At 59.3% G+C, this 12,645-nt stretch overlaps 1 protein-coding gene across 2 annotated transcripts in view; it reads right to left on the reverse strand.

The window, feature by feature from the left end:
• The window catches only part of NTN3 (netrin 3), a 31,546-nt gene extending 22,976 nt beyond the window's left edge, over positions 1-8,570 (reverse strand). The window contains exon 1 of one of the 2 annotated variants that reach the window (XM_069809561.1): positions 8,436-8,570. Coding sequence is in view for 1 of the 2 variants with exons in the window: in XM_069809562.1 (XP_069665663.1) it covers positions 2,853-2,904 (52 nt within the window). In the remaining variant the exon portion in view is untranslated. Of the gene's footprint in view, positions 1-2,852; positions 3,072-8,435 lie in introns of those variants that run through there. The other variant, XM_069809562.1, reaches the window with a different exon arrangement.
• Positions 8,571-12,645: the final 4,075 nt, after the last annotated feature.

A 12,645-nucleotide genomic window follows, 5' to 3' on the forward strand; every position in this document is an offset into this window, starting at 1 on the left:
TCTGACCTGTCTGTTAATGGAGGGAAAGGCAAGGACCAAATGGAGGGCTTGGCTGGGCTCCTCTCCCAGCAGCCGCAGCACAGGGCCAGGGAATGCTGGGTGGCTCCCAGGGGACATGGCTCATCTCCCACATCGCTGGCTTGGAGAGTAGAAGAGGGACTGAGGATCACGTCCCCTCCTGCTGACTCTGGCTGCAGCAGGAGCATCCCACAAGATGCAGATCGGCCATGCCCCGTCCTTATCATCATGCGAGTGGCCACAGCTTACACATTCACCGGAGAACGGCCCCAAGCACTGCAGCTGGTAGTAGACCCCTGTGCTGCCCAGCTGGGTGGATGGCACCAGCCCTGCCAACCCACTTGCTTGGCTGGAGGGGCCGTGCTGAGTGCTGCCTACCCCAGCCACCAAGCCAGGTTCTCTGGCCTCTACCAGCCTATGCCATGGCCAGGGCAGGCAGAGGGGGTCCTCCCATCATCGCCTCTCCCACTAGTAAATCCTTACAGGATGACTTGAGTTTTGCACTTCATGCTCAGGAATGAAGCCCTGTGCCGGCAGCGTGACCCAGCATAGCAGATGCTCTGTGCCCCATCTACAGCCCCCAGCATCACTCCTGCCTGTCCAGCTGCCCACTCTGGCTGAAGGAAGATGGCAGGGGACAGCCCATTTCAAATGATCCGGATTTTTTTTTTTTCCCTTTTGCAAAAAAAAAAAAACCAATGAAAAACAAAAAACAAACCAAAAAAAAAAAAGGAGCCGGCCCTGGCTGTGGAAGAAAGCTGCCTCTCTCCGGTCTGCCAAACCGCTAATGGGGGGGAAGCTCCTCCCTTCCCAGCCATGCTCAGCCGGGCAGCCCATGCCTGCCAAGGGGGGAGCAGGGACAGGAGTCTCAGTCCATCCTTGGACATCTCCCCCAGGACAAATCCTGGCCCTGCCACCTACATGCTGTTTCCTCACTGCTTAATCCTCTGCTGATGGAAAGGGGATGCTCACTGCTGAAAAATCGATGGCTCCCTTGGTGGTCTCTGCATCACCCCAGCAGTGCATCCCCTGCTATCTGGCAGTGCTGCAGAGCCTTTCGGGGACACATCAGCCCACGGCTCGGTGGCTGGGCAGCCAGTAGGCAGCAAGACAAGGGATGCTGTCCATTGGGTGCCCGGAGCACCGAGAACCCCCTACTCGAGGAGTGTCGCACGAAGGCAAGGGGCTGTGGGAGCAGAGAGGGGAGCAGCAGGGACATAGCAGTCACCACAGTGGCGGAAGCATCATGCCACAAGCACCAGGCAGTGAAGAGCATCCCCTGGTGCAGGGTTCTGCCACAGGGCTCTGGCAGGACCCCCAGCCCCACTGCAGGCAGCTGCCTCCTGAGCAGGAAGCAAAGCCATGGCTGCTGCAAGGTCCCCAGCATCTGCCTGTCCTGGAGCTGTTGAGTGAAGATAGCACCTGGATAACCCCCCAACGCAATCCTGATGGGACCATCCCCAGCATCTGCCTGTCCTGGAGCTGTTGAGTGAAGATAGCACCTGGATAACCCCCCAACGCAATCCTGATGGGACCATCCCCAGCATCTGCCTGTCCTGGAGCTGTTGAGTGAAGATAGCACCTGGATAACCCCCCAATGCAATCCTGATGGGACCATCCCCAGCACCTGCCTGGTGCCGAGCAGCGAGCCAGAGCCCCTGCCAGCCCACAGGCAGAGCCCTGCTCCTGTACCCAGCTAGGTGCAGCCACCACCACCTCCCATCGCACCAGCCCCAGGGCACTACTATGTACTGGGAGGAGAGAGGAGAAACCCCCAGGGATGCCGCAGCAGCTGCATCCATCCACTCCAGGGGGACTCAGGATATACCAAACAAAGTACCCACTAAACCCTGCCAAGGCGGAATCTCCTCCACCCATCACCTCCTCTCTGCTATGTGACAGCAAGGGGACAGGAGTAGGGCCATACTCAATTGTGCCACCTGCAAAGGCCTTTCAATTCCCTGTTAGGTAAGACACGAAGGTACAGGAAAACCCCTCCCCAGGGGAGAGAGACAGCACCAGCACCCAGTGGTGGCAAGGGGAGAGCCCAGAGGCGAAGGTGTTATGAGCAGGGCTGGGGCAGCAGGTCTAGGACCTGGGTCAGGGTCACCATTGCTTTTGGGGCACATGGGGGGCACGAGTATCTCCTGCCTGTCCTCCCCACCCTGACAGGAAACTCTGTCCCTCCCACCAGCCGTTCCAAGGCACGAAGCCCAGCGATTCAGTGCCCAACTTTCGGGGGCTCTGCTCCTGCCGGGGAGCAGCCGCCGGGAAGCCTACGCTCACCCAGCGGCACATCGGTGCTGGGGAGGCAGGGCATGAATGGAAATCATTATCATCCGCGAGACCACACACAGGCACGCACGCTCCGCACTCGGCTCACCCCATTATCCCGCTGAAAGAGAGCTGGGGCTGGTGGTCTCTGTGGGCCTCACCTCCGTATCGGAGAGGAGGGCAAACTGCAATCTGCTCCCTTTTATGCATATTCAGCGTGACCCCGGGATTGCCGGCAAGCTGCCAGAGAGGCCTGGGAGTGGGTATTTCTCTCCCTGTCCCCCATCTTCCCCCCCTTCCCACTTCCCATCTTTGCTGCCCCTGGTTCAGATTAAATGGAGACACTGCTGACTAAGCAGGGAGAAATGGGACGAGGCCCTCGGCACCAAATCCAGCCCGGCACCCGCCTGGATCCAGCACGAGGAGGGACATAAGCGATGGGATGCATCTCCCAGGGACAGCATCGCAAAGGTGTCCCCAGCGAGGCTCTCGGGTGGCCGCCAGCTCCTAGCCATCAGCAGAACCCGCGGGGCTGGGGGGGACGCAACGGCAGGGCTCACCCTTCCCGAGGAAGCGGCCGCCCTCCCGGCTCCTCCCCAGAAGCAGCTGCATTTTTGAGGTGGGCGATTTCCTCACTCCTCCGCTCAGGGAATGCTAACAGCCGTGCGGTTTGGAAGGAAGTCACGCCGCCGTAGCGCTTCAGAAGTGCTTTAAAAAAATTAGCTACCGCATCCTACGCCTCCACACCCCTTCTCCCTACAGCAACACGCTTCCCAAGGCGACCGGTGGCATTTCCCCGCCTTGCAGGACGCTTGTCGGGGCGATGCTCCAGCCCACTGTGGATTCCCCTTCCCATCACCCTCCCGGGAGGCAGTGCTGCCGGGAGCGACACCAGGCACAGATGCACGCCCAGAGCTCCAGGTCTCCGGAGTGGGTGCTTGGTCCCCAAAATTGAATGCACAAGGCAAGTGCAGCAGGTGAGCCAGGGCAAAGAGAGCAAACTTCCTCAAATACGGATGCTGGTGCCTACAGCAGGCCCAGGGTCACCACCCAGCAGACCAGGGCAGTGGCAGCTTTGCAGAGGTAATTACAGGATTAAGTGGAACAACACAGGGCGGGGAGGGAAGGGGGTCATTAGCCAGATTTGATCTCAAGACCTTTGCAGCACGGGAGCAGTCTTCTCTAATTAAAGCAGAGGGGGGAAGGCATGAGCGGCCCAAGCAGTGCTCCACCATCTACTGCAGCCCTGCCACCGAAAAACATGGGTTTAGAGGGCAGGCGATGGCTAAAGCTGAGCAGCCAGCACGGCCTGGGAAGGGAAGGGAAAAGCCCTGAGGAATGGCAGGGAAACGGTGCTTCCCTCCTGCCAGGGACCTGTGCTGTTTCCCCGTGTCCTCTCTGATGCTGCTGGCACGGTGCAGCTGGCTGGGTTTCTCCTCTGGGCCAGGGCAGCACAGTGCATCGAGTGCTCGCATTACCCGAGGAAAGCATGTGGCCTTACTTGGAACTGGTTGAGATGGGGATGCCTGGTCCCCACAAGGTGCTGCATCACCCTGTACCAGCATGGGGCAGGGATGGAGCCAGCCACCCGCATGGGACACGAAAAGGCTCCTCATGGCACGGCACAGCTGTGGAGCAGTGGGGAGAAAAACCCCGGGCAAGGACCAAGGACCCAAGTACTTCAGGGGATCCAGCAACTAGATCCAAAGTGCTCAGATAGGACCGATCCACAAGAACAGCTCATCCCTGAGCTGTGCCATGCCCATTAAAACCTGCCAGCAGCTCAGGTGCCCTCTGAGCAGGAGGGCACTGGGGGGACCGGAGGGGACCCAAAGCAGAAGACGACTGATGCGCTCAGAGAAGCTGTAACTCGGCACAAATGACCAGAGCGTGTCCCTTAACCAGGATGTATCCGCTACCAGACCTTGCACATTCCCACCTCATTACAGGCCCATTCTAATGAGGGCATCCCCGCTCCCTTGCCACACGTGCTGTGGGAGCGACCCACTGCAGATCTGCCCCAGCCCCACAAATGGGACCCATCTCAGGGAGTTGTTGGTGTCCCCGGGTCCCCGCCACCTCCCTCCCCTCTGCGGACACTGCTCCCTCACCCATCACGCCAATGCCAGCTGGGGGATGCTTCTTCTCCCCACCCAACAAGCAGAATGCATCAGGACCAAACTGTGCTCTGGCCATGGATAAATCATTCCATGTGTCGCTGGGACAAAAAAAACCAACAAAAACACACAACTGAGAAGTATTTAAAATGAGAGGAAAAACCCCACGCAGCCAAAGCACTGGGACAGGGCTCAGCTTTCCGGCGGGAGGGAGCACGCACGGCGGGGAGAGGCTGGAGGGATGCGGCGTGGCGGGCAGTGCTAATCGCCTTCCCAGCCGCTAATGGAGCGACCGGTGCCCACTTGGGACACAGCTAATGGCACCGAGGAGATGCCTCGCTTTTCTTTACGAGCTCCTTTCTCTCTTCTGATATTTAAATATCAGAAGCTTCCAGCACGTACGGACCCGCATCCACAGAGCCCAGCACTCTGCACAGCCCCTTGGGCTTTCAGCCCCTGCTCCCCAAAGTATGCGCAGCTCATGTGGGCAATTACAAGGCAGCGTCTTCCTGCAGCAGGCACTCCTGGCGATAGATATTCCAATGCACTCTGGCAGGCTGAAGCCAGAATTACACAAGCCATACGATACCCCAGCGGTGCCAGGAGACGCATACAAATTACACTGCATGCAGGAAAGGATGGGCCAGATTCTGACCTCAGCCCCTTTGGCATCAGCCAGAAGTAACTCCATTCAGATCGGGCCAAACCAAGACGTAAGCGACTCCATTCAAATTTACACTGGCATACCTGTGGTCAGAATCTGGCCTGGCTTGAATTAGTTGCAGCCCGACGTTACAAAAGGCAGAAACGGAGCCCAGATTTCCTAGGTTATCGAAAACAACACACAAAAAAAAGAGAGAGAGAAATCCACCACGAAGCAAACAGTCCCCAGGCTACTCAACCATGTGCATGGAGCTGTCAAAGGCTGGATGCTCGGATGCATTCCTGCTCACCCGTTTTGGTAACCCATAAGCCATGCTGACCATAGGAAGGAGGGACCAACATCCAGCACGGTCGTCCTGCTGGGTCCCCAACACCCGCTCTGCTTGCCAGAATCCCTGGGTAGAGGTGGTCCCACTCCTAGGAGGGGAGATTTAAGCACAGTATCACCCACATGCTGCGGAGCTGAATCCGTTTTGCTGCAATACTCTTGCATTCCCCGGCCAGCGCAAGCTGGAGATCTCCTTGTGCTCCCAACGCTACAGCAGCTCAAGGAGGCATCTGGAGCCCCTGGCCTTGGAGGAGCAGAAAGCATGGCTGCCTTGATGCTACCCTATTTATTAACCTGTACTACTGCTCGACTTGTTGCTTTACCCAACTTTAATCCCACCCCAGCTCCCCGAACCCCTTCGCACACTCCTGCCGCGCCACTCAGCAACATTGTGTGCTCCCGGGAGCATCCCTCAGGGTGCAGACGGTTTTCCTCCAGCTGCTCCCAGCGGATGCACAGGACACGCGCGGCCCCAGCCCAGAAGTCCTCATTGCTTCAACCCCTTTCCACTCCATATGGGAATAAAGTGATCTGGTTTCCATAACGTCCCTTGTTGCCTTTTCACAACATGCCGGGCACAGATGTTGAAAATAGTCTGGATGAATATTTAAAATGGTATTCAGAGATGACAACATTTGGCCGGCTTTGAAAGATCTCTCACATCGGGTAGAGGATGGCTCACGACAACCGGGCCGGAAACACACTGCACTTTGACATCTCATTTTTTTTTCCCCCCCCTCTCTGGCTATTGGTACGATATTTCATGCCCCTGGTGTCACACAGCCTGTTATTGCTTGAGTGCCAGCCAAGTCTGCAGCATTTGGAAGAGGCCGTCACGTACGTTTTTAAACATCACGGGGCAAAGCAGAATATGGAAAATCTGTCGCGTTTCCATACCGAGCGCAAGTGTCCTGCGCAGGCTCAGGGAGGGGCTCATGGGGGCACAAAATAATTGCTTCCTTATGGAGCAGGGCCTGACTAGCAGGGTGGGGAAACGGGCGGCAGAGGTGCTGCGGACACCCTCGGCACGGCGGGCTGCTTCCCTGCTGAAGGAAGATGAAGCCATCTCAGCACGTGCCCCAGGGTCTGTGCCGATGCTCACCTCCTTCAGGGGCTGGGAAACTCTGCTAGCTGCCACCCAAGGTGGGACCTCTGTTCCAGCCGGCCCAAGCGGAAGACATTGTGTTCTGGTGCCCAAGGAGCAGCAGCAACGCTCCTCAGCCTAGATTTCCAGCAGTTTGCATTTCTGGTGGGCTCCTCGCTTCAGGCCACAGTGTGCTCACCTGCATCGCTAGGCCTGGCTTCTTTCTTCCCCAGGCTTCAGACTCACCTCGGCTCCTTCCCAACCTGGTATTACACCTGCCCTCTTCTCTACAGGGACCCAGCTCTCCTTCCTTCTTCCACACGGAGGAGAAGGGATGTTGGGACCCCTGCAGCCCACCCCGCGCTTGGACTGCTGGACCTCCTGTCCCCTCACCAGCTTGCTCCAACCAGGTGGTCAGAAAAGCACAGCAGCTCCCTCTGTTTTATAAATGGGATATTGCAGAAAAAAAAAGAAAAAAAAAAGTTGCCCTCCATCCATCCAAACGCCTTGGAGGGTGTTTCTGGAGCATGGCTCAAGCCACATCCCTGCTGCACTGGTCACAGGGAGCTCCAGCCTCTCCTGGCTTTGAGAGCAGGCAACAGCGAAGAAGGATCTGTGTCATTTCCAGCTGTCCGGGGTTCACACATCCAGGTCTACGCTCAGTATCATCTCAGCCCAACTACAGGTCCGACACAAACAGCACGGACAGAGGTGGGGATGCTCAGCCCAGCTTACGTTCCATATGTTCACAGCTCACCCGAGAGAGGAGAATCCATGCACAAGCACTGCCCGGCTGAGTGGCAAGCCAGCAGGACCACCGCGCTGCCGGAGGAGGTCCTGCTCCTGCCCACAGGGCCTTCCTCACCCACCCTGCTCGGCGAGAACCAAGCAAGGCAGCAGACTGCCGAGCGCCACGTCCCCCATCATGCCAGTTATTCCTTATCCCAAGAAAGGTATTTCCATCTACCCACTCTCCAGTGCGCCGGGAAAGCTGTGAGAGGGACAGTGTTTTGAAGAAATCTCATTTCAGCAGCTCTGAGACAGAAAAGCAAAAGTGAACCCACCAAACGCAGCCCAGCTTCCGTTTCTCCCTGTGCCACCACCCGCTTGCACATGCCCTGGCCAGAACCGCCGGCCCTCAGCCCGGCTGTGGTTTGGGGCAGGGTGCCGGGGGTTGCCGAGGGATCTCAGCCAGCTTGGCCCCAGGACTGCAACGCAGCTATTTCCAGAGGGAACCCACCCTTCGAGCCGCCCCGCAGAGGGGTCTCACCGAGGCAGCTGTGCTGGGAAGGGACCGGCAATGGCCTCAAGCCTGGGTTGGCGGCAAGGGCAAAGCCACCCCGCCAAGGTGCCCGGTGGCTTTGTGCTGGTGGAGACCTTCCGAGCGGATAAAGGCCTGCAGCAGGAGCTGCGGGCAGGGGAGAGCACGTGTGTGCCCCGTGCCTGGTCAGCCGGGGCTGCCACTGCAGGCAGCAGCCTGGCAGGGCTCCTGCCTCTGCCTGCACCCGCACCCGAGGTGTGGCCGGGGCTCAGCACCTCGGGAGGCTCCGGTCCCCCCGGCAGCTCCGTGACAAGGTGGTGTTGGGGGGCTGCGACACCGCGAGGCTTCGTACAGCGCCGAGCACCCCCGCCTCCCCCGCGCCGGCTCTGCCGGGGCGGTGGCAGCGAGCCGGGCCGGGCCAAAGCGCGGAGCAGCGGCGGCCGGAGCTGCCCGGGAGCGGGAGCAGGGGCTCGGCCGTGCCCGGCTGCGGGCGGGCGGGCGGCACCCCCGGCCCCGCCGCGGGGAGGTCCCGTTTTCGGCGGTGAAAGGATGGAAAGGGAAATAAAGGGCGGGTGGGGAGGGGGGGAAGAGGGAGGAATAAAAGGCAACGAGGGAGGGAGCGGTGGGGAGGAGAGCGGGGAGCTGCTCGGCCGGGGCCGCCAGCGCCGGGAAGTTGGAGGAGCAGCTTACCGCGGCCGGGCAGGTAGCGGGGTCGGTCCGGGCAGCAGGTCCGGGGTCGAGGCGGCGAAAGGAGCCGGGGCCGCCGCCGCAGCAGCAGCAGCAGCAGCAGCAGCAGGGCGGGCGGCGGGGCGTGGGGGCAGCTCCCCCTTCCCTTGGCTGATCGCAACACACAAAAAAAAAAAAAAAGAAAAAAGAAAAAAAGGGGGGAAAAAAAGAGCAATAGTAACAAATTGCCGGGCGGGGGGGGGGGAGAAAGCAAAATAAGGCGGAATAGTGCAAAGCGGGAGTGCTGCTCCCGGCGGTGCGGGCGGGTCCCCAGCGCCGTGCCCGCAGCCGGCCGTGCTCCCGCCCGCTCCGCCGCACCGCCCGCGGCTGCTCCGGCTGCGGGAGGGAGGCGGCAGGGAAGGGAAAAAAAGGAGAGGAAAGGGAAAAACAAAACAAAACAAAAAAAAAACAAAAAAAAAAAGAAAAGCAAGAAGTGGAGAAACTGAGCCCCGACCGCTGCCTGGAAGCGGAGTAAAAAGGTTCCAATAAATCCCGGGTTGAAAAGAAGGGAAAAGTCACCTCCCCGAGGAAATCAGAAGCAGATTTCGAGCCATTTAATCACATGCAGGGAGGTGTGTGTGCGTGTGTGCGCCGCCCGCCGCGGCGCTGCCAGCCCTGCCTCCGCCCTCCCGCCGCCGCGGCCGCCCCGCCGGGAGCGGAGCGGGAAGGGGCCGGGAGCGGAGCGGGCCGGGAGGGGAAGAAGGGGCCGCCCCACCGGCGGACAAGCCCTCCCCGTCGGGGCACCGACGCGGGGGTCCCAGTGGCCGCAGGCTCCCTCCCACCTGCCGCCCGGCCGGCCAGCCCCACCGCGACCCCGGGAATTTGGTGTGCCCGAAGCGGGTCCATCACCCCGGGCGTTCTGGTGCCTCCGGAGCGGCAGCCCAGCGCGCCCAGAGCTCAGCCGGTGCGGCAAGGCAGGCAGCCGATAATCCTCCCCCTGCTTCCCAAAGCAGAAGAAATGAGGGATTTACCAGGCGGGGAGCAGCCTCCTCTTACGGAGGAGGATGGAGTCTCCGCTCCATCCCGTGATGCGGGGGCTTTTCACGTGCTGCTGCACCAGAGCCGGCCTTGGCCTCTGATTTTTGGTCGGGGGGGAGAGAAACGGCGGCGTTTTCACTGCGAGAGGCTGCCCAGCACTGCTGCCTCCGGGCTTCCCCAGGAGGGTATCCCCCCTGTTCCCCGCCATCCCCCCTGCTCCCTGCCAACCCCAGGCCGCCTGCAAGCCAGGCAGGAAAAAGGTGAAACTAATTTAATCAGCATTTGTGTGAGGCGGTGGAGGAGAGCAGAAAACCTGGACCTGGATCCCCTTGCTCACTGTGGTCATGTTCACAACACTGCAACTCACCGCCCCCCCCCCCCCCTCGCCATCTTCCAGCTTGGCCTGGGGAACATCCTTCCCATAGATGCCCTTGCAATGGATGCGAGGACTGAGGAGGGTACCAGAGGTGGGGAGAAGGGCAAAGTGCCTGTACAGTGCTCACCTCTTCCATTCAAGGCCCCCACCCAGCATTGCCCTGCGCCTGGAGGACCCCTGGTTACCCACATCCTGTTGCTTCAGGGCAGCAGGTTGCAGGAGAAGTGCTCTCCCCAGCCGGCTGGCAGATGCTTACTGAAGGAGGAGAGCCCAGCTGGCCACAAGTCCCAGGGGAAATGCTGTTTGCTGCTCTCAGCCTTGTTGCACAAAATGCATCTTCCCCCTACTCCAGCAGCAGGGACATGGATAAACAGGGGCAAAGCCACCAGGTGATAGGGCAGAGGAGACCTGGGCCATGGACAGGGGGACCTCAAGGGTCTATAAGGCCAATGTGATGGGCGTCTTGTAGCCCCCCCCATCTGTCTCTGGAGCACTCATGCATTTGGTGAGCCAGGAGGCCAGGCCACAAGCCACAAAGCCCCAGCAGCCCAGATGCAGACCCCATGAAAGCAAGCAAGTGCAGGGCCAGTGTTTGCTTTGCATGGGGCCAGATGGAAGCATGGGGCAGAGTGAGGCTAGAAATTGTCAGGAAAGTGTGGGACTTTGTACATGGGGCTGGGATCAGGCTGGGATGACCAAGGCAATGGGGCAAAAAGGGGTATGGCTCGAAGACCCTGAGGTGACGCAAAGCAGGAGTTGTCCCAGGGATAGATCTGAAGGCGTTTTCCTCACCAGAAAGCACAGGCACTACCATGAACAAACCATGATGCTGAGCTGGCCCGGCCTGGCTGCTCCATGGTGGTGCTGAGCTGGGGGGCTGTGTCACCACAACCTCAGTGCTGCTGTTTTCACTCCTGTCGGACGCCCCTGTCCTGGGAATCCAAACGTGATGTTGGAGGTTCTGGCCACCATACAGGGAAGTCCTGGGACTGGTGTCCACAGACCTCACATCAGTGAAAGCCCAACTGAGAAGGGCAGAAGCTATTTCTTGGCTACCCATTTCCACTGTTCCCTGAATAAAAGGGAACCTCTTTGCAGGATGGAGAGCCTGAGAAAAAAATATCAGTCTGGGTTTGGCAAACAGGGGGATGCTGAGGACATCAGCAGGGATGGAACACTCACTGTAGTAGGAATTGGACTGCTGAGACCCTGCTGGGTGTCCCTTGGCATGCCAACATTACCATGAATGGGGTACCCAATGCTCACTGCATTCTTGGACAGATTCGCGAGGGCTGGGAGGAGGAGAGGGCAAATGCACTGTGTGGTTTCTGTCACCCTGGTGTCTGCAGGGAGCTCGGCCTCCCACAAGCTCCCAATCTGCATGTGCATCCATTCCTGCTCCTCTTGCCACATGAAGGCACGACATCTGGTGCCAGACAGTCTTCTCATTTAACGAAGGATTGCTGGAAGGACATGGGCATCCACAAGATGCTGGAGCAAAAGCTGTGGCTCTGGTGCCAAGTCAGCTGGGGCAGATACAGAATCACAGAATGGTTTGGGTTGAAGGGACCTTTAAAGATCATCTAGTGCAACCTCACTGCAGGGACATCTTTCCTTAGATCAGATTGCTCAAAGCCCCATCCAACCTGACCTTGAACACTTCCAATGATGAGACATCCACAACTTCTCCGGGCAACCTGTTCCAGTGTCTCACCACCCTCCTGGTAAAGAATTTCTTCCTTATGTCCAGTCTGAACCTACCCTCTGCCAGTTCAAAACTACTGCCCCTTGCCCTGCCACTACATGCCTCGGTAAGAAGTCCCTCTCCATCTTTCTTATTACCCCAGTAAAAAGGTCTCCCCGGAGCCTTCTCTCCTCCCAGCTGAACAACCCCAACTCTCACACCTTCTCTGCAATCAGTATCTCACATCCTCTTCGCGACACACACGCACAGAGCCGGTCTGGTCCTGCAGAGGACTTGCTTGGCCTTTGCTTTCGAGCTGCAGAGGGGTCCAGATCCCTCACAGCTCGGGCTTCCAGCACGGCCGGCAGCCCCCCGCCGAGCGCCGGCACGGCGGCCGGAGGGGCGATGCGCAGCCTTCGCTTGCCCTCTGCTGGGCTGGCCCCGCCGTGCCGCGGCACCGCCGGGGAAACGGGGGGGAACCGCACTGTAGTTCAGTCCCCCGGTTCACCCGGGCAGACAAGAGACGTGTTATGGTTACAGGTCGGGTCACCTCCCTGCCCTCCTGCTCAGCTGCGGTTGGGGTAGGATTAGGCGTGGGGGGTGGACGACACGGGACGGGACACGGACTGGACCAGAGCTGGGTGCAGGGAGGCAGGGTGATGCGAGAACCTGGCATCCCAAGGCTGTGTCACTTGCCAGACCCACAGCAGGACGGCCGCAGCCCCCCAGCCCCGCCGGAGGAAGGAGAACGTGTCGGCACCAGGCAGCACCAGCCCCCTCGCTGCCTCCACATCCCAGCATGCAGGAAAGGCTCTGAGAGGTGGGGGTTTGTGTTTCCAGGCAGGCTCCTGCCACCTTGCTGGGCAGGCAGGGAAGAGACCCTATTTACCACCTTCCCCAAGCCCTTCTTTAATCTCTTCACTGGGGAAGGAAGAGGTTTGCTGCCAGAAGGGAGACTCTTCCTTCGGCTGGTCCCAGCAGGCCCCTGCCCCAGTACAGTGAGAGAAGAGGATCCCATTTTAGCCACCAGGTTGCCTTCAGGGTGATTCCATAATTCTCATGTTTCCCTTATTCCTGTGCCATTTACTCTTCAAAGGGATGCTCTGCACCCAACCTGCCTCTTTTTCCGGGCTGCC

This window comes from Haliaeetus albicilla, chromosome 22 (genome assembly GCF_947461875.1).
Source record: "Haliaeetus albicilla chromosome 22, bHalAlb1.1, whole genome shotgun sequence".
NCBI classification, from domain to species: Eukaryota; Metazoa; Chordata; class Aves; order Accipitriformes; family Accipitridae; genus Haliaeetus; species Haliaeetus albicilla.